We start from the raw sequence: 23425 nt of genomic DNA on the forward strand, positions 1-23425 counted from the left end.
TAAGCAACACAAAATGAAAAGGACAGAGTAAAAGGAGAAAAAGAAACACAAACAGAAAAGCAAGAGGTGTTACTTGATCTCCCTCCAACAAAAGATACTCCACAAAAGCCGAATCCAAGATGATAGGAAGTAATAAAAATAAGAAAAAAATAAGAAAACAACACTTCCATTGCTACATCAATATCCTGCCCATGCAGTTAATACCTTATGAGGTCCAATTACAGGCTAAAACAACATGATATAGTGAAAACTGCATGGATGTAAAACCACAAGAACACAAAATTCCTGCACATCACCACAAAAGTTAAACGTCAGTTTTTCATTAAGTGGCTGAGCGGATATTTCTTTTTACATTAACAGTAACATGTTTACTTGGTATCAATACAAAAGACAGCCCTACAAGTGAGAGAAAACCTCAATTTGGTGTGCAGCTGATAGAAAACTATGCTTTTCCAGCATAAAAGCAAATTTAAATAGACATATAAAATGTTTGTTAAATATATAAAATAACCATATTTTATTAAAAAGCTAAATTTAGTAACGTTTGCCAAATTATCATGCACATTATTATATAGTATGTTTACACAGCAAGATTGTTTTATGAAAGCATGTGATTTATTAATATTCTAATAATCACATTTTGTTTGTTGTTCAATCATAAATAATGGAATGTAAAGCAAGAAGAAAAAAACCATGACTATTTTATGTAACTACGAAACTATATAATGTTGTAACTCTAAAAACTGCCAAAAGGATGTCAAACCAAGGATATACATTTCTCAGATGAATGCTTACTCAACCAATCCCAAACAAATTGTGCATAATATTTGTTATGTCAATACCTGATTCAGATATACAAACTTTTCAGTCCAAAAGGTGGAGAACAATGCAAAGCAAAGTTTGATGTGTTCAAACCATTGTGCCATAATGAACAAGCAGTTAGTTGTGCACTCTACTATTACATATCAAGCAAAGGGTCATTGCAACAAGCACTGTATTTGTTGACTTTTCTTACAAAGCACTTAAGTTATAGTACATTACAGTAAGTTTGTGCCTTGTTTCCTCCAATGCTTGTATTTCCTGCACAAAACAGTGTCTTGCAGTTTGCTACCATCATCTAAATCACAAAAATGACTCCCAAATCCCCTTTCTTCTGCCTTAGCAACTCCATGTTACTCACAACAATCTTCAAAAAGTTGAACGAGTAACATATTGCTTGCATAAACTTACTTGATTATGATGATTATTCTTCTTCACAGGTACCATAATGTAGTAGAAGTTATGCCATGCATACATATATACAGTACATACCATCTTCAATAAACCACTAATTGTGATTTTTGTACTATTTATTACACTTTCAACATTTATTTAACTTCAAAAACATTTTAGGATACTCTGCACAGCATCATTAAAATAATTTTATTTAGGCATTTTTCCGTTTCTGAAAAATGTGTTGGTAAACCTTCTCTGGATCAGAAATGCATGGTAACTATCCTGTGTCCAAAGTAAGGGAAACATTGCTCATTGTATTTTTGTTTACCTTAAAAAACATTCTTTAGGAATGAATAAGGCTTATATAATGGGTGCTTGGTGCACACATTGCTTGATACATAATACATTGACAATAGTAAGTAAGAAGGTGCATAAGCAAAAAACAGTTTTAATACAGAGAAACCTCTTACTGGACTTGGAATTGCATCTGGGTCAAGTCGTGATTGTGGAGGGGCTGCAGGTGGTGGGGGTTGAGCTCCAAAATTCTGGGAGCCTGAATAGGACCCTCCATAAGCAGGCTGTGGTCCACGAACCTGACCAAATGCACCTGTGAGAAACAGAATGTCAATTATTTTCACAAAATGAACATTTAAATAATTACTACGGTTTTAAAGCCTAACATTTCACATTACATTTTTAATGCAATCAGGACACCTTCTACATTTTGAACATATTAGAAAGCAGTTGACAGAAATAACATACGTTTAAAAGCAAAAAAAAAAAAAAAACCCAAAACATCAAAATTGCTTTCCCTACAGGATAACCGTGAAGATTTTTTTCACGAGTTTATATTATTAAGAGAACAGTTTAACATGCAAGTCTCTGTAGGCTGTTTTGTACTTAATCCCCTTAAGAAAGGTGTAGTATGTGAGAATGCATCTAAATTTTTGTAAAGAAGCCCTACACCATTAGCAAACAGAACTGCCTCATGGAAGAAATAACATGAAATAAAAAGAAACAAAATGGTCTACAACTCTAATAAGGTGTTAAGCAGTTTCTATAAATGTAAATTAGGATTGATAAACAGATGACTAACTGACAGCCACCTTCTTCAGACTCCCTATAAGACATTTTAAAAAGTAATATTTAGTTAAAATGTAATTTCAGCAACATATTACACAACACTGTCAGAAAAACCCAAATTTAACTAAAAGACATAGACACACTACTCTCCTCCTGAAAAAAGCTAATATGCTAATAAAGTAAGCAAGTAATGACACAGAAACTGACTGTCACTAATCAGTGCCGTAGACAAAGGCTATGAAAATGCTTCCAAGTAATCTATCAGACTTACCATTCTGCTGAGGCTGGAATCCATGTGATCCCATTTGGGAAGGCTGATTATGCATTCCTGCAGCTGGTGGTCCTCTGGGAAGCCCTACACCTGATTGCAGGGAACCAGGAGCAATATGATTTGCTTGAGAAGATAGGGGTTCTGAAAGAGAAGGCTGTGGCAGAGGAGGTCCCTGCATTCCAGAAGGTCTTACAGGTGGACCTCCAAACCGAGAAGGGGGAGCACTAGGAAATTGAGGGGGAGGCTGTGTGCCTGAAAAGGGGGGCTGTGAAAGAGATGGGGCACTGGAATAGGGAGACTGAGGGCCAGAGTAAGGCTGCGATGGGGGCTGTGCCCCAGAGTAAGGAGATGGAGCACCACTGTAAGGAGTCTGTGAAGAGGGTGGAGCAGCAGAATAAGGAGGCTGGACAGTGGGTGGAGCTACAGAATAAGGAGGCTGCACAGTGGGTGGACCTGCAGAATAAGGAGGTTGTGTGGAAGGCGGGACTTTTGAAAAAGGAGCCTGTGAAGTGGGAGGTGCTGTTGAATAAGGAGGCTGTGAAGATGGGGACGCTGTTGAAAAGGAAGGTTGTTGGGGAGGTGGAGGTGCTGAATACATGGTCTGTGAAGAAAGTGGTGTTGAAGAATATGGAATCTGTGAAGAAGATGGTGGACCTCCAGTTGCTGAAGAAAAAGCAGGTAGAGAAGGTGGACTGCTATGCTGCTGGCTAGCATGGGACACAGAATGTGAAGGAAAACTAGACGGTACTGAAGTTGTTGCAACGTGTGCAGATGATGGAGCTAAAAGAGACAGATTTAAGCATTAGTCAAAAAGGTGTTCAAATGGTGCCAATTCACACATTAATAATTAGGTCACTAACAATTAACTACTCCACAATTGCAGAGATTCCAATTTTAAACACAGATTCCAGACAAGATGTAGACACCACTTACCTGCTCAATTAACACACAATTAAACCCTAACTAATCCTAAACAATCTTTAAAAATTGTCTTCATATTTTTTTTTCTTTTTATAAAGATTATCAACCTCAGCAGAGCTGCTACAGTCCCCCAAGCACAGCATAACCCATGGCATAAGGATTCACCTATCCTATAAGGCAGTGTTTCCAGGCACACTGTTGCTGCAGGCTTTTGTTCCAACCAGCCTCTGTTTTTAATTGGACTCCTGGGCTAATTAAGTGATGTGTTATTTCCTAAGTTCCGTGTTGTGGGAACAATACAGAGATTAGAAAACTAAGTTTGGTATATATATATAAATATATATCATATATATTTCTCTTCTCGTTCATCCTGCTTCCACTTCAAAACCAGTTCCGCCCACATGCAGCCGACACAGCATTTCTCGATTCCTATTCGTCCTCTTCCATGTCACGCACTATATTGGCCTGCTGAGCGTAATACATCCAACAAGTACTTGAGGTGCTGCCACAACGTTAAAGTAGCTTTACCACCTTTGCGGGAGCCACCTATGTCTTTACAACAGCTTCTTACACAGCAAAACATCAGAAGCTAAAAATTATCGTGAACACATTTGAGAATACAACTCTTCTTTAGCATTTGCTTCCTTGGGTGCACAGATAACTCAACCTCCTGGCCACGGACCATACGGTTTTAAAATACACAGGCAAATTTATCACCAAATCTCTCCACTATATGCTAACACTTCAACCTCTCCAGGATATGGATAGTTGTATGTTTTTGACACAGCGCAAGCTAAATAAAGCAAACTCTGCATGCAGCGAAAATGTACTTCTCCAGCTAGATTCCATGCTCAGAACCATCAACCCCTTCGCTAAATCATACAAACACATGCCTGAAATCGCTCCGTCCAATCCAACAGCATCTGTACGAATGGTTTTCAAGGAAAACCCTAGGCAGGATTTACGATGATACAATGCCCCGACATTGCAGCGATTTTCGACGGAGAAGATGGCGAAACGCCTGCCGAAAGGGACATTTGCATCTATCCCATAGGCAACTCCAGTAAACAGATTTCCATGCTCAATATGAATTACGATCCTATGGTTTACCCAAATTTATTCCTTTACGGAGACATTGGCTGGCACAAAGATTTACAACAAGTTCCCGATAAAAGAAGCGCCAAGCGAATAAGGCTTACTCAATGCCAATTTTAGGCGTACAGATTAGCAATGAGGAATACATTTAGTATTTTGCACTCCAGCAGCAAACTATTCCAACAGTACGTCGTAGATGCATATCTTAAAACAGAGGGGGCGCGTCTCAACTATCTCTGATTACATCAACAAGATCTGTGCGTGGAACAATACAAAGGCCTATCAGACACACTGCAAGCAAACGCTGAAAATAACAACGTACGTATAGGCAAAATGATAATATTACCGTCCACATTTCCAGGAAGTCCAAGATACATGCAACAAAACTATCAGGATGCCATGGCCATAGTACGTAAATTCAGAAAGCCCGAGTTATTTTTCACATGTAATCCTGCTTGGCCGGAAATTCTACATGCACACTGTCTTTCAAGAAGTATTTATTTCTTCTTGATTTCTGAATTCCCTTCTCACCGTTTTCTGTTCCTATTCTTACACCGGCGTATGCTACAGCGGGCGTCGGATAGTGTGTGTATATGTATATATATATATATATATATATATATATATATATATATATATATATATATATATATATATATATTAAAATGTACCAAGGTAGTTATGTGGGAATAATGTATTTTTTTCTTTTTAACAATATTTTCATCTTGACTTTCATCCTGCTTTTCTAGGTGTTCTAATTGTTTAATTAATCCATTATTTACTAATTAGTGGGTCTGATGCTAAAGTACTTGCAGCCTTCGATTATTATTCAGTGTTTGCCAGCGTGTCTGCTCTGCTTATTTTTAATTGCCATTAATAATAAAAGATGGAAGGCGAAAAACTGCACAGAGAAAGGACCAAATATAATGAAATCAACAAAACAGAGTTAAGCATTTAAATCTATAGCAAACGCAGAAATATTTCTAAATGTCTTATAAATGTAAAAATCATGCTGCTTTGCTTTTCTGAATGTTGAATAAAAGAAAAATAATACCAGCTAATTAAGTGAAATCAGTGTTATCATGAGTTGTCACTGATTAGGAACCTGGTTGGAACAAAAACCTACAGCCACAGTGTTGGGAAGTTAGGAAACACTACTATAAGGAATGATGATCCAGAATAACATTTTCAATTTACCAGTAATTATATTACACCATGAACATGTGTTCATACAGAGAAAGATAACTGATGCATTTAACCAAAACATTATTATCAAATTAATTTAAAACTCATATTTACAAATATTAAGTTTCATGGACAAGAACGAATGACTTACCATATACAGGCATTACTGAAGAGGGATCAGTTGAGGAGATATGCATTCCTGCCATCTGATTTGATATCTGGTGTGCGCTAGTAGGCTGGGCTCCATATTGTTGATTCACTCCTGGGGAGATGCCTCCTGGAAGATACGTTTGGGTGTCTAGGGGCCTATTGAGAAAGAAACACAGCTGATAATAAAGAAACCCAGAGCTACCATCTTCAAAAACACATTTTGGAAAACAATTAACTTAACGCTTCAAGTGTTAGGAGTCTTCTGAATGGAGGAAAGGTCTTACCTTTAAAGTCCCATTTCTGATCACCAAATATTTGACTATGTAGTTCATGTCAGCAGTATCTTGTTTCATACAATACTACAAATCTAAACTGTTCTGCTATCATAAACAGGCAGAATCATTCACATTGAGTATTGTTCTGTGCAAAGTATGTGCAACAATGCTGTGAGTGTGCACTTTTTCCCCTCTACATACCACATGGTGTTTCTTAGTTGTGCTGTGTACTGTAACAAAAAGTTGCATGTTACAAACCGTAGCAAAGTTTTTTTTTTTAATACAATTTGCATATCCTCCAACAGACCTCAGGATTTTGCCTGCAAGCATCATTTTAACAGATTCAGCCTCACAAACTCCAGATAATGAGCCTGAAGGTGCAAAACAGTCTGATTTTATGTTTTAATAAAAAAAAAAAACTATGTTTTAAACTGGATTATACATGGATCTCTGTTACTCTCTCTTTAAACATAACATACACAAGTATGTTAGTGTTCTAAGAAAATGAAAGAGTTACATAGATAACACTCGCGAAGCATCAGATAACATAATATGAATTGTATTAAGTATTTTCTGTAAATTATGCAATCTTTTAGTGGTGTGCAAAATTATTCAATCCCCTTGAAAATCATCATAATTTTCTGCATTACAAATCTTTTGTCATGCAGAAAATTCTGAACATATTAATCCATTCAGTATTTTTATGTGAACTTTTGTGCTGTGACAATACATTTCCAAACTCAAATTAAACCATTCTCTGTAGATATTTAACTGAAGGAGGAAAAACTCAAAAGTTAGTGTTTAAATTGCTGTGCTTTGGAAGCTTCAGTTTTACACAAATGACAAATTACTCACAAATGACACAAAGATGAGAGTCATTTGACCATAATTAAACCTAATCCATATTACTAACCGAGAATGGTAAACCGGAAGGCATGGACGCAGGTACACGGCGATAGGACCAGGAGACATAGTGCGCAGGCGCCTACAGCGCACGTCTCATAAACCGCAAGCAAAGTCTGATCCACCGCGAACGAAGGAGTCACGGCCCAAAAACGAAAGAGCACAACTAACGTGAATAAGACATGAAGCAACAACGCGCCCATAGCTAACGACTAACGACACAGCCACACAAAAAAGAGGATTCTGCGCTGCACCCCAGAGTCAAACGGAAGAGGCTACGGAGGCCCCACAGGTCCACAAAGATAGTACGGAAGGCGCGGGAAAGTATGAAAGGCGCAGGCACCTACAACACGCTTCTGAACTAAACATCCACACTACACAGCATGGTCCACGCGCTTCTAACACACCGCAAGCATAAACACGAGATAGTACAGAAACCCCTCAGATCCGGACTCCACAACATATGTGAATCACATTACAGTAATACAATATCTGGACTCCACAACATATGTGAATCACATTACAGTAATACAATATTAACAGTACAACCACAGAAAACACAGGCTCGACACCAGATGGGTAATAAGAATAAACGAACGCTCTGTATTAAACATACGGCATCCTCACACGTCCAAACTACACAACATATGTGAATCACATTACAGTGATGCATTACTAACAGTACAACGACAGAAAACGCTCCGTATTAACAGTAAGTGCGAATATCCATATTACTAACGGTAAACAATGTATAACTAATGAAGACACAGTCACAGCTCCAAAACGATACAGCTCGACTAACGGAGCTACCTGGATAAAATCAATGAACGCAAGCGCCTACAACGCGCGTCTCAAATGCCGCAAGCAGAGCAGGCATGGCTCCAAATAGAAAAAGCTCGACTGATGGAGATACAAAAAGAGAGTACAGAACCATACACGTCCACACTACACAGCATAGTCAAACCCGACATAGTAGAGAAGGTGCAGGCGCCTACAACACGCTTCTAAAGCACCGCAAACAATAACCCGAGATAGTACAGAAGCCCCAAAGATCCGGACTCCACAGCATATGTGAATCACATTACAGTAATACAATACTATATGTACTCACAGATAACACAAACAGAAGAGGCTTCGGCATCCCGCCCCACAGTCAAACCAGAGAAAGTACGGAGTCCCCAAACGTCCACAAAACACAGCATAGTCACACCCGAGATAGTACGGAGGGCACATGCGCCTATACACCACAAGCGAAGGAGCCACGGCTCAGAAACGGAAGAGCTCAACTGACGTAAATAAGTGATTTTAAGATTATAATAACTCCATACCAAGGAATACTCATTCAAGAACAACACGCCATCTTTACTACAAATGTTGTGTATAAAGATATCCTATGTACGTCATCTACACCTTTACACTCCAATATATCTTTTACATAGATCTGCGCAAACTCAAAGACATTCTATACTTGCATAACATAACACTTACACTGCTATTCTCATTTACATATATTACATAGACCTACAGATATCGTGACAGTGGACATGATACATATGTAACAATTACCGAGACAGACAGTAATCTCTTTCAAATGTATTTCGGGTTACCCAAGACCAGGGGTTGGCGAGCGAAGTGAGCAGGGAGCGGAGCCCCCTAGTTAGGTACTAATTGTGAGTCCTTTGTATCTCTCTGGATATAAAAAGTACTCTTTGTAAGGGTCATAGTCTTTGTCCTCATTGTTTCAGTGATTGTCCAACAAAGGAGTATTTTACTGATGTGAGAAAAAAATCATTGAAATGCAGGAAATGGCAACAAAAAATATTGAAGTTTGAATGTCCCGTTAAGCACGGTTGGATCCATAATCAGACAGTGGAAGGTTCATCACAGCACACAGACTCTTAGAACAGGCCATCCCTCAAAACTAAACATCAGAGCAAGACGTTGACTGGAGACAGAGGCTACTAAAATCCAACCGTCACTCTCAGAAGTCTGCCATAGTCTTTGGCTGAAACTGGAGTGAAGGTGCATGGGTCTACAATCTCAAGAGCTCTCCAAAAAATAGGCCTCTACATGAAGGTAGCAAGAAAGAAGTAATTTCTTAAGAAAGTTAACATAAAAACACATCTGGTATTTGCTACAAAGCATGACAAAGACACACTTAAAATGTGGGAGAAAATGAGACCAAAATAGAACTTTTCAGCCAGACTTCAAATAGGTATGTGTGGTTTAAAACTAATACTGCCCATGCCCCAAGAAACACAACACTTAGGTTGAAATATGGTGGTGGCAGCACCATGCTATGGGGATGCTTTTCAAACCTTTAGGCCATTAATTAAACTGGCATATTTAGAGGTCTTCGTTTGAAAATCTGAACCTACTTTTTTTATGGAGTAACTAAACAATAAAGACAAGTGAATTTCAATCTCTTTATTGTCACTTGTTCAAATTGTGGCAAAATGTTCTTCTCCAATTGAATTGTAGATACAGTCATTCAGTGTAAATTATTTGCAAAGTTAACTAGCACCAGAATCTTGTTCCCATTTACATCATTTTCACATTTTCAGTACTTGCAGAGGAGTTCATTTTGTTTATCATCATTCCTTTATATTTTGGTTTAGTGAGTGCTAGAAAGTTATTGCTAGGTACATAAGTACTATTTAATGTTACTAGAGGAATAAAAATAAGACATCTACAGGAGCAAGAGAGTACCATGTCTTGAGAAACCTGTCATTTACAATTTGGTCTATCCCATGTTTGCCCTTTCCATTAAGATGAAAAATATGTAAACCTAGTGCCATGTGAAACTAACCCATATAGATAAATTTACCAAATTACAACAGTTAGCCATACAGACACTGCTACAGATCCACTAGTTGGACAGAAAGTACAAGAAGCTAACTTCCATAGGTCAGCAACCTTGTAAAAATGTTCTTAGGCATTCTTGTAAAAAAGTCCTCCTTCAGAGGTCATTCAGCACTGGTGACAATACTGACACACGCAAGAGGTCATCCCTCAGGCCAAAACCAGTGGAAAGACTGAGCTTCTTGGTTAAAAAAAGATATCTATCTGCTATAGTATATTGAAATTTTTCTAATTATCTACCTGTTATATAATTTACTAACTTTTGAGTTAATAGTGCCTTTTTATCTATCTTTCATTCAAATACATATTTATGCAGCCTTTCATATACAGTGCCTTTATATTAATCTATGCTATATGGTGTAATTTCTAGTTACACAATATGGCCAAAAGTCACACCCTCTTAATTATGAAAAAGACTCTAAAGAGGTATTATATTGTGTACATAGCTGTGTAGACTAGGGATGTCACAAGAACCAATATTTCAGTACTAACTCAATACCAAAGCTCCAAAAATGTAACAGTATCAGCTCCCCACTCCCCCCACAGTATCGATAGTACAGAGAAAGTCTATACTGCACTCATGCATGACACAAGTAGACAAATTACTCCGGAATGCACAATAATACATGAGAAAAACATGAGAGAAAATACATATAAAACTGACCCGCAGTGGTGAGGCTACAATACCACATCAACACATCAAAAACAAAAACAGCAGAAGTCATGGCTGGAAAGGCTTTGAGTTCAAACAGTAGAATTTCAGTGTGAGAGTACAAGAATGGTACTTGTTATTTAATAATATATAAAGAAAAAATAATAAATTCCCATTATGGAATTAGTTAAGAAACAGATTTGTGCACACTTTGAGAGAAAAATAACATTACCTATCTAATGAGGTGTAATCATTTAACTTGTATTGTCAAACATTTGTAAGAGGAGATGAAAAGATGAGATTAACTGCTTTTAAAGAATGACCAACACAGTCCTGATAAACTGAACAGAGGCTTTGCATTCATTTTCTGATTGTAATGAGCATTTCTATGGATGTCCATCAGTCCAAGCCTACAGATAAAGGTCGCAGGGTGGGACCTCACATACATACAAGACTGGCAGCGCTATCAACAGTTGTAGCTAGTAACCACTGAGACAAGATTCATACAAAGAGGTTATTTTGCTTGCCAGAGATGATGAGTTTCTCCATTTCATTGCTTCAAAGGACATGTCTCTATTAATAAGAAATGTGCTGTTAAGAGTCACGTAATTGCTGAATCATGCAAACTGTACTAGTAATCTGTCATTTAAAGTACGGCCAATGCAGCCTCCAAACAAGGTGATAGTTTACAGACTCAGCAGGTGCTGTCTCTGCATGTCCCGGTCTCCAGTGTTGTTGTTGTTGCTGCTGTTGATGGTGGGGAGTTCCTTTTAAGCTGACTTATCATGGTAGTGTAGAGCTATCAGTCCTGACTCAGAGTGCCAGAGTCTGAAGGAGTTTTACACGTAATTTATATAAAAGCAGAAGAGAGAATGTGGTTTTATAAGATGAATCAACAGAAATATGTCCCCTTCCACAATGAAAAGAGTCATGACACGTCGTATGCATAGCCTGCTGCTTTCAATACCAACAGCTTGTATGGATTACATTTACACAAATGAAATGTGTAACCAATTTTTTGATTTTATAATTTGAACACAAACACTGACAGATTATGGATTTAATGATAATTCAGAAACTTATGGTTAAGTACTCAGAAAGTAAATTACTCTAAAAATATTTTGGAAAAAACATCTTACAACTGTTTTCAATCCTGATGAAAAGGTATCAATTAAAACAATCGGCATGACAAAATACATTATAGCAAAATTTTCTCAATTTAATCTAGATCAACCAGTTCCAAGGATCCCAAGTTAAAGTGTGGCCACATTCAAAATAAGGTGATCCATTCTTGAAAGTAATCATTTTTACATAATCAGGCTTACTTCCTACGCCATGAAGATCATAAGAGAAAAATGTTCCTAAATCATCTTTCTAGTAGGGTGTCACTTGTCGGCATACCTGTGATGTAGGTTAGACACAGCTGCTGGGCCATTTTGAGCATCAATCTGAGAGGAATGGTTATATGGCTGTTGTGATGAGACAGGAGGAGCCATAGAGGTAGGTGGAGGTCTTACTGGGCCTGAAAAAAAGTTAAGCGTCAAAATGGTTTAGAAAAAAAAAATTCCAAACTTTGCACAGACAGCATTTGAACCAGTGCATGATAATGGTTCCCTTGACCCACGAAGGGGTGGTTTTAACTACAGGTTTTCCTTGCCCACTAAAGGAGATAGTATACTACTAAAATTTTATATTATTGTAGTGCTTCTTTAACTCAGACCTGGGGACACAATGTGGCTTCTGTTCTCAATTGTGCTGCTGTGTTTTGCAGTCAGTAATCACAAAACTTTGCTAAATTTGTATTAGAATGTACCAAGTATTTAATTTTGTTATATGTGGATAATTATTATTAATTTTTTTTTTTAAGATTTTAATCTTTATGATTTTCATTCTTCTTTTCCAGGTGTTCTGGTTATTTAATTCATTATTTACTAACGAACATGTTAATGGGACTGACACTGAAGTAGTTGCAGCCTTTCAGCATTCAGTGTTGTTTACGTGGGTGTCTGCACTGCATGTTGTTAGTTATCATTATTAGGATATAATTAATTAAGTATGCAAACTACACAGGAAATATGAATATTAATAGGAATATCATAAAAAAAGTTCAATATTTAAAACTATAGCTAATATACAAACACTTCCAAATAACATAAATGTAAAAAAACACTGCCGTTATTTTTCTGAATGCAGAACAAGAGGGAAAAAAGAGCTAATTAAATTAGATAAATTAGAGGACTATGAAACTGATTGGAACAAAACCCTTCAGCCACATGGGAACACTAGGACTGAGTTTGAAAACCACTGTTAATTGATCTACTGATTGGCTGAAGGAGGAAAATTTTCAAGTGATTTTTAGATGGATCATGCACAGGTGGTGCAGTGGTAGTGCTGCTGCTTTGCAGTAAGGAGACTGTGGGTTGCGTCCCGGTTCCTCCCTGTGTGGATATCGCTTTGAGTACTGAGAAAAGCGCTATACAAATGTAATGAATTATTATTATTATTATTACTATGGTAATATGAATATATGATGTTCTTATGTATGTAAATGTTATATGGTTACATACTTCTGTTACAGTTTTGCATTTGTAAACCTAAGCTTATATTCACTGAAGAGTGCTATATAAGAATAAAGAAAATGAACATGTGTTTAACCATAAAATTGGCTACATCTTACAATTCTTAAACATACGAGAAACAACTTTTTTTATTCTTCTCTTTTTTCCTTTTTGTTATTCAAAGTACTTCATTTATGTAAAGTATAGCTTAAAATTACTAGCAAAATATTCCACACTAAAATGAGGAAAAGTACAGTACTGACATGACACCACAGCAACCATGAGTTGCAATCCTTTAGTGTAAACACTTCAAACAAATGAGGTGATTATTAACAAAAAGACACAATAAGGTTTTAAATAAGATGACATTGCCTAATGAAATGGGCTCACTAAGGTTTAGTGAATGAGAACAAACCACATTCTAACAATAACAGAACAACATGTCAATAAGGATGAACACAATTAAGTGATCAGTTCTGCCTGCAATACAAGTGGCAATTCATTAAATGTCAATGGGCAGTAGAGAATATGAGAATATAATTCTCCCACGTAGCTTTAGAGGGATCACATTAGTGATACGTGTGATAATTGGGAAAAAGGCGAAAATATAAGCCAAAGGCTACCTTGGACGTCTGAGACTTGAAATGCTGCTGGGAATTTAGGGACACAGGCCACTGCAAAAAGGTTTTGTAATCTGGTGACTCTATAGCTATAGAGAGCATTTCTTGAATACGGAACTAATCCCAGGAAGAGGTTTAAAGTTAGGATTCTGCTAGTGCCAACATGACTAGAGGTTCAGGAAGCAAGTTTGGTTAATGTTCACAGAAAACAAGTGAAAAAAGAGGAAAAGCCAGGATGAAAAGAACAGTGTGCTTTTAATTCATACAGCAATGAGAAAGAAGGGTGTGTCACCCTATGTACTAGACAGCAAAACCTGCCTAAACATGTCAAGTGAAGAAGAGTTCTTTTACTCTCTGATCCATTTGGCACATTATTCGATAATGAAAACGCACCTATGAATTAAATCTCTTAGAATACCACTTAATGGAAATGTGAATTGTGCATATGAAACAATCAGAGGAAAAATATAATGAAAAGGCTGCAAAAAAATACATATTATGAACTAAACAAACAGGCCCAGAATGAATTGTCCGGATAGATAAATAGGTAAACAAAGTTACCTAAATCAAGAGGAGTAGAAGAAGACAGGTCAGAAGCAAGAGCCTTAGCGGGAAAACTGGAATAAGGGGAATAACCTGAAAGAGAAGAAATAAGAAACAGAGCATTTATAGCAATGAGATGCTCAAAATAAAACCCACTTCTTGCAGCAAGCCAAACCAAAAAAAAAATCAAAAACACTTTCAGGTTTAGTGACAAGGACCATGCTGTTACTATAAACATTTCTGAACTGAAAGACAAAGAAAGGGAAATAAGGGTACTAAATAAAAGGAAATATAGTAATAATTAGTAAAAAGACACAGGCACTATAAGCAATGACAAACATAAGGAAAAGATATATTTAATGTTAAAGGAATACTCTACACAAAAAGGAAGATTTTTTTGATCTTTTATTTACACCGTGTTACTTGTAGTGTGAGCAAGAAAAAAAAAAATAATGGAGGACAGAGATAATGTTCCTGACACAATAGACTTCAATGGGAACCAATGCTGAACAAACAGTAAACAATATCAAATCATATTATTACCTTTTTTCCCCAAAACTGACATATATAGAATATTTTAAAATGTGTATGTAATCATAAAATGCAGATCAATACATGACAACTGTCCTGGCTTCAAAAATGGACATTATCTGGCAAGTTTTTAAGCCTTTCCTCCATGTCCCATAGCTTCCATTATAAAGGCCAGTGTAGGCATTATATTTTTTTAAATTTATAGAAAACATTTTAACTTTAGACCACAACTTCATGTGTCAAGTGCATACCTAACATGTTCATGAATAAATCACTTTGACTTGATAAATACTGAACTTATCCTTTAAATTAACCACTTCCTGAAAAATCTCTTAAAATATCTGTGGAACAGCTGTGGACCACACTCCAATCAAAATTACCTTTTGTATTTAAGATCCATAAGATAATATTATAATGCTCAGCTTATAGCACTGCTTTAAAGTAGGAAGCAGATTCTATACAGCAGAGCATTAATGTCAGTAGGGATGTCACAATTTAATAAAATTCCAAAAACATAACTGTACTAGATTTTTTCCAGTATTGGTAGTATTGAATGAAATTCAGTGTTGCATACAGTGTGTGTAGATCAATTAATTCAATAGGCACAATAATACATGAGAAAAAGTTGTCTAAAAAACTACATATGAAAATGGCTCACAGTAGTGCTGCTACTGCACCACATTAACACATGTCAAAAAGAGAAACAACACAATTCCTGTCTGGAAATCCTTTGCATTCGAAGCAGAAAAATTTCAGGGCACAGTTTCCAGAATTGTGGTTACTATAATAAAATAAAAAGAGGCTTTAGTTAGTGTCTGTTTTATAGCATAAAGGAGTTAGACAAACTCATGTATGCCTTGAAAGCACAATCATGTGACCAATTGTAACCCATCAGATGTGAGTTGTAATTGTTTAACTTGTAGTGCCACCAATATGTAAGAGGAGATGAAATGGTGATAAGAATAATCACTTTTTAAAACAGCATCCTATACAGTTCCAATAAAGGAATTGAAGCTTTGCATTTATTCTCCAATTGTAATCAGAAAGTCTATAAATGGCCATCCAAGCTTCTGTTCATTTTCTAACTGGTGCATGCAGTAGAGGATCGTGGCAGAAACTTCTAATGTATGGCAGTAGTGCTAACAACAGTTGTGGTATGTTTCAACTGAAGCAAGTTTCAATCGAAATAGCTACTTGGCTTGCTTACACCAGTGATTATATAACTTGCTCTGTCTGTTAATACCAAACTTAAATTTATTGATGTTTTTAAGGCACAGAACATATGTCCCTATTAATACAACAAATACTGTGTTAACAAAAAAATGTGTAACAGCCAAGAAGGCAAAACAACGTACAGTAGACCCCCATAAAGTCGCGGTTCAAAGTTCACGGCCTCAGTCATTCGCAGATTTTTCCTTAGAACCTATCTAATAATTGTTAGTGGAAACCGCAAATATCCTCCACAATTTTTATGGCTTTTTTTGTGGCAATACTGTACTGTAGGGAGAACAGGAAGCAACTGTAGAGGAAACATGGCTTGGGATGGTGAAAGTAGCCAATAGAATTTGAAACTGCAACTTCCAGCAGTCCCTGCAGTGGCTCTGATTGGTCTTCTGCTGAGGGTGCTGGGGCTGTTGGGGTCAAAGGATGTCAGCGCGGCTTTTAAAAAGGGGGCTGGTAACCAAAAGCAAAAAAAAAAAAGTTTTTGTAATTTGTGTTTCAAGTTCCTGTCTCTCTGCGTCCCTTCTGTTGGGTTACCTGTACTTATTTGTTTTGTCCTGGATTGTTTCGTGGTTGCCGTCTGGATTGTCTGCTGTCTGCCTGTGTACATGAGGACTGTAAGTGGATTCATGGCCATCCTGCAAAGAATGAAGCGTTCCTGAACCCGTCCACATGTCTTCGCCATTTCAGGAACTAGCGATAGGACAATCTTTACATTCCCATTCAACGTGCGGATCTCTGGACTATCTATTTTCATCATTACATTTCATCCATTGCCATTTTTCATGATTTACTGTGGTATTGTTGTTTTCATTTATTTCATTTGTTTTCATTACATTCTTTATTTGCTGTTTGATTACCAGTTTGCTTTGTTTTGGTCTCTGTGAGTGCGTGCGGGTCGGGCCAAGGCTGGGTGCATCCCCGGAATCTCTACCATAAAAATAAATAAATCACCATCTTCTCGACGGTATGAATCTTAGCGGCACCGGACCGCTACAGCGTTATTCATTTCTCCTTGCTGCTGATTGACTGTGATGCATCTCCAGCTGAGTGTTCTGGTGTTTTCCATTTTGTTCCTCTTAACCCTTAAACTGCCACAACCAGCTATAGTTGTTTCCCAGTTCCATTTGTGAGCACGCAGGAGCTGATCAGTCAATGCCGTACATTCGTTGAGCAACCAGCTCATGACCACTGCCAACCCCTTGTGAGCAGGGGGGCTGAACGCACCCCTAGAACACACAGATGCTTCTCAAAAAACCCCTCTTAAAAAACGCTGATAGACTACATTGCTTCCTTGCTTGCTGGGCTTACTTGTGGCTGCTCTGTCGCGTAATATGCTTCTTGTGCGATGCTACGCATACTTAAAAGCCTGAACAGCACCTGTCCTTTTTGGCTGATTGCTTTGTTTCTCTCTCCTCCCCCAGACATCCTCTGCTCTTGTTGGGGGTCCCGTTCCCATTGTGATCCCCTATAATGATTGTCTATTCTTTAATTGAGAACTAACTGCATACTGAGCTCGTTTTACTTCTGAAAGAGACATGTTTGTTTGAAGTGTTTGAATAAAGTTCCTGTCTCTACAATCTCCTGTGTTTCTGTGCAATTCTGTGTCCCAAGCGTGACACCCTGCAGCACTGCAGCCTCACTGTCTCTGGGATTCAGCCACTGCACTAGACTAGCTTGCAAGCATCAGCACTTACCTCTGTGTGCTTGCGTGCTGCCAGTTCAAGCGCAGTTGGCACAGTGATTTACTTAATTTCATCCATGGCGTCAGTTGCACCTTGTACATATTGTTCCAGTAGTGTTTTTAAAATAGTTTTTACAGTTCATTAGCAGTGTGTAAAATGATAGGTGTTGCAGTAATTGTGATGCTCTTTACATGAAAAAAAATGTGTTCCATTAAAATTTCACTTTTTTTTTGTGAATTGCGATGTTTACTTAAAGTGCAGCAAAAATGTATTTGGCGTCCAGGGATGCATTAACCCCCAAGTATGTGGCAGTCTAAGCCTCAAGATGCCGCCGAAATACCCTGCACCTTCCAAGGCTTCTGGCAATGAAAACGCGCTTGCATGAATTACAGTACATACAGTGCATCCGGAAAGTATTCACAGCGCATCACTTTTTCCACATTTTATGTTACAGCCTTATTCCAAAATGGATTAAATTCATTGTTTTCCACAGAATTCTACACACAACACCCCATAATGACAACGTGAAAAAAGTTTACTTGAGATTTTTGCAAATTTATTAAAAATAAAAAAATTGAGAAAGCACATGTACATAAGTATTCACAGCCTTTGCCATGGAGCTCAAAACTGAGCTCAGGTGCATCCTGTTTCCCCTGATCATCCTCGAGATGTTTCTGCAGCTTAATTGGAGTCCACCTGTGGTAAATTCAGTTGATTGGACACGATTTGGAAAGGCACACACCTGTCTATATAAGGTCCCACAGTTGGCAGTTCATGTCAGAGCACAAACCAAGCATAAAGTCAAAGGAATTGTCTGTAGACCTCTGAGACAGGATTGTCTCGAGGCACAAATCTGGGGAAGGTTATAGAAAAATTTCTGCTGCTTTGAAGGTCCTAATGAGCACAGTGGCCTCCATCATCCATAAGTGGAAGAAGTTCGAAACCACCAGGACTCTTCCTAGAGCTTGACGGCCATCTAAACTGAGTGATCGGGGGAGAAGGGCCTTAGTCAGGGAGGTGACCAAGAACTCGATGGTCACTCTGTCAGAGCTCCAGAGGTCCTCTGTGGAGAGAGGAGAACCTTCCAGAAGGACAACCATCTCTGCATCAATTCACCAATCAGGCCTGTAGGTAGGTGTGGCCAGATGGAAGCCACTCCTTAGTAAAAGGCACATGGCAGCCCGCCTGGAGTTTGCCAAAAGGTACCTGAAGGACTCTCAGACCATGAGAAAGAAAATTCTCAGGTCTGATGAGACAAAGATTGAACTCTTTGGTGTGAATGCCAGGTGTCACGTTTGGAGGAAACCAGGCACCGCTCATCACCAGGCCAATACCATCCCTACAGTGAAGCATGGTGGTGGCAGCATCATGCTGTGGGGATGTTTTTCAGCGGCAGGGACTGGGAGACTAGTCAGGATAAAGGGAAAGATGACTCCAGCAATGTACAGAGACATCCTGGATGAAAACCTGCTCTAGAGCGTTCTTGACCTCAGACTGGGGCGACGGTTCATCTTTCAGCAGGACAACGACCCTAAGCACACAGCCAAGATATCAAAGGAGTGGCTTCAGGACAACTCTAAGAATGTCCTTGAGTGGCCCAGCCAGAGCCCAGACTTGAATCTGATTGAACATCTCTGGAGAGATCTTAAAATGGCTGTGCACCGACGCTTCCCATCCAAACATCTCAAGGATGATCGGGGAAACAGGATGCACCTGTACTCAATTTCGAGCTTCATGGCAAAGGCTGTGAATACTTATGTACAAGTGCTTTCTCAATTTTTTTACTTTAAATAAATTTGCAAAAACCTCAAGTTAACTTTTTTCACATTGTCATTATGGGGTGTTGTGTGTAGAATTCTGAGGAAAAAAATGAATTTAATCCATTTTGGAATAAGGCTGTAACATAACAAAATGTGAAAAAAGTGATGTGCTGTGAATACTTTCCGGATGCACTGTATAGAGGTATCATCTGTATTTTACATTCTAGCACTGCGGGAGACATAGCAGTACAGTATCCAGGTTTAACTTTACATTCTTTTTTTTTTGTAATGTATTAAGCTGAGTTTGAAATTAAATTAAAATGTTTTGGGGGCATATTTAGGGTTTAAACTATAAAAATAGGCATTTTTTTTTAACCACATCCAAAATTTGCGTTTTTTTCACAATTCGCGGGCGGTCTAGGAACATAACCCCTGCAAATTTTGGGGGTGTACTGTATTTTATTGCTGAACACAAATATACAAATGCCAACATTCATTTGTTTTTTGCTGAATATTAATATGCAAATGCCAACATTCATCTGTTTTTAGATGTCTATGAGTACAAAATGTAAAATGTAATGAACACAGTAAAGGTATATTTGTAATATTTTTGAATTGGTAAGATTGACTACAGATAGCTTCAGTCCAGTTAACTGTCTAATTCTGTATTTGTACGCAGACTATCCATCCATCCATTTTACAACTCGCTGAATCCGTACACAGGGTCACGGGGGTCTGCTGGAGCCAATCCCAGCCAACACAGGGCACAAGGCAGGAACCAATCCCGGCAGGTTGCCAACCCACCGCAGAACACACACACAAACACACCCACATACCAGGCACACACTAAGGCCAATTTAGAATCGCCAATCCACCTAAGTACGCAGACTAAGTTATAATAAACTTTAATCACTCATGTAAGATACTCTGAAAACAGTTAAAAAAAAAAAAAACGCCTTAAAGTCTGGACAAATGTTTAAAAAGGGTCATACATTTGGGAAATTAAAGCACCTTGAGCAAGAGACATTTGAAATTTCAATCTATGTTATACTTTAAGTAAGTCTTTTAGCCAGCAAATGATGCAAAAATTATTTTAAAATAGCAAAAGTTGTCTGAAGGAATTTCATACAAACCACATTTCAAAAGCACATTGTTAGAAAAACACCTTTAAAGATTATAACATTTTCCACAGCCAACGTGTTACACTTTCTTTCTTCTACACTAAAACTTTGATTTTACAACTCCTCTCATCATGTTAAGCATCGTAGTTCGATGCCGGCCGGACCTCAGGAGTAGGGAGTTGGGTGGGGCCATCCTCATTCACGCGCCAGCCTCCATTCGAATTAATCTACCTCTCGCCAAACGTTGGAGCGTACCTCGCCTCCGCTTAGCTAGCGGTACCAGTTTGTTCAGCAGACATTATCATCTAGTGATTGTTAAGGAGTAACGTTTGATGTTTTTGAGAGAGAGAGATCACAGCTACGTGTGTTTTAGAGGGTAGCTGCTCATTGGCACAGCTATCACGGCCATGTGCTCTTCTCCCCACGTTGGTGTCCCGTCAGAGCTGAACACAATTCGATACAGTACCAACATTTGATGTTGGGAGTGTACCTACCTTCCACTTGGCCAGAGATACCTTTCCAACTTTTTACATTTTTGGCAAAGAGATCATAGCTACATTCTCACCTCTGATAGCAAATATTGTATAGCAAGAGACCAACGGATAGGAAAGCTATTAATATAAATTCTTCTTAATACAATTTTTTTTAAATTGATTTTTAAACTCTGTCACTACTACACGGGTGGAGCCACGGGGGACAGCTAGTATATTATATACACACACACACACACACACACACACACACACACACACACACACACACACACACACAAAGTATATATAAAGTTGACTCACTCACCAACAAAAACACTACTTCTCAATTACAGTAGTTAAAAAGCTGAAATTTGCCAGGATTATACATCTAAGCCAGTAGGCCTCTGCTAAGAAATATTTAGGGGTAACCTGCTAGTTTTATAAAAACTAAACACCCCAAAATCTCAAAAATGCTTTGACAGGTTGGATTGAAATTTGGGGATGTTATAGAAAAAACAAAAGTAGTGGCCCTGTGTTTTTTTATTTGTTGATAATAATGCAGTAGCGAGTGAGGTATTCTTAGACACTGAATCTTTTTTTACTCAGCGCTGACGACTTATGTAAACATAGGCCAAAGTGGAAGTTTCATGAAGCTCAAAGAAGAGTGCTTAGCCAGTTGCGTTTGTGGGTTCATGAAGTACTCCCTAATGTGTCAGCATCTTTTGATGCGATATGAAATACAAACAAATTCGACGGCGATTGGAGGGGTGTGGTTGGCCCCCTTGGAGATTAGATCTTGTTAATATGCAGTGGGGCAAAAAAGCATTTAGTCAGCCACCAATTGTGCAAGTTGTCCCACTTAAAAAGATGAGAGAGGCCTGTAATTTTCATCATAGGTATACCTCAACTATGAGAGACAAAATGAGAAAAAAAAATCCAGAAAATCACATTGTCTGATTTTTGAAGAATTTATTTGCAAATTATGGTGGAAAAAAAGTATTTGGTCAATAACAAAAGTTCATCTCAATACTTTGTTATATACCCTTTGTTGGCAATGACAGAGGTCAAATGCTTTCTGTAAGTCTTCACAAGGTTTTCACACACTGTTGCTGGTATTTTAGCCCATTCCTCCATGCAGATCTCCTCTAGAGCAGTGATGTTTTGGGGCTGTCACTGGGCAACACGGACTTTCAACTCCCTCCAAAGATTTTCTATGGGTTTGAGATCTGGAGACTGGCTAGGCCACTCCAGGACCTTGAAATGCTTCTTACGAAGCCACTCCTTCGTTACCCCGGCGGTGTGTTTGGGATCATTGTCATGCTGAAAGACCCAGCCACGTTTCATCTTCAATGCCCTTGCTGATGGAAGGAGGTTTTCACTCAAAATCTGACGATACATGGCCCCATTCATTCTTTCCTTTACACGGATCAGTCGTTCTGCTCCCTTTGCAGAAAAACAGCCCCAAAGCATGATGTTTCCACCCCCATGCTTTACAGTAGGTATGGTATTCTTTGGATGCAACTCAGCATTCTTTCTCCTCCAAACACGACGAGTAGAGTTTTTTCATCTGACCATATGACATTCTCCCAATCCTCTTCTGGATCATCCAAATGCTGTCTAGCAAACTTCAGACGGGCCTGCACATATACTGGCTTAAGCAGGGGGACACGTCTGGCACTGCAGGATTTGAGTCCCTGGCGGCGTAGTGTGTTACTGATGGTAGCCTTTGTTACTTTGGTCCCAGCTCTCTGCAGGTCATTCACTAGGTCCCCCTGTGTGGTTCTGGGATTTTTGCTAACCGTTCTTGTGATCATTTTGACCCCACGGGGTGAGATCTTGCGTGGAGCCCCAGATCGAGGGAGATTATCAGTGGTCTTATATGTCTTCCATTTTCTAATAATTGCTCCCACAGTTGATTTCTTCACACCAAGCTGCTTACCTATTGCAGTTTCAGTCTTCCCAGCCTGGTGCAGGTCTACAATTTTGTTTCTGGTGTCCTTTGACAGCTCTTTGGTCTTGGCCATAGTGGAGTTTGGAGTGTGAGTGCTTGAGGTTGTGGACAGGTGTCTTTTATATTGATAACGAGTTCAAACAGGTGCCATTAATACAGGTAACGAGTGGAGGACAGAGGAGCCTCTTACAGAAGAAGTTACAGGTCTGTGAGAGCCAGAAATCTTGCTTGTTTGTAGGTAACCAAATACTTATTTTCCACCATAATTTGCAAATAAATTCTTTAAAAATCAGACAATGTGATTTTCTGGATTTTTTTTCTCATTTTGTCACTCATAGTTGTGGTATACC

General features: G+C 38.4%; 1 protein-coding gene across 1 annotated transcript in view; it reads right to left on the reverse strand.

Annotated features, from left to right (window-relative positions):
* Nucleotides 1–23425, reverse strand: part of LOC114646814 (protein transport protein Sec24C) — a 115429-nt gene that overhangs the window by 35265 nt on the left and 56739 nt on the right. The window contains 5 exon segments of the mRNA XM_051922637.1: nt 1686–1822; nt 2570–3349; nt 5922–6076; nt 12014–12134; nt 14352–14426. Of these exon segments, the coding sequence (XP_051778597.1) occupies nt 1686–1822; nt 2570–3349; nt 5922–6076; nt 12014–12134; nt 14352–14426 (1268 nt within the window).

The sequence above is a fragment of the Erpetoichthys calabaricus genome, chromosome 2 (assembly GCF_900747795.2).
Source record: "Erpetoichthys calabaricus chromosome 2, fErpCal1.3, whole genome shotgun sequence".
NCBI lineage: Eukaryota > Metazoa > Chordata > Cladistia > Polypteriformes > Polypteridae > Erpetoichthys > Erpetoichthys calabaricus.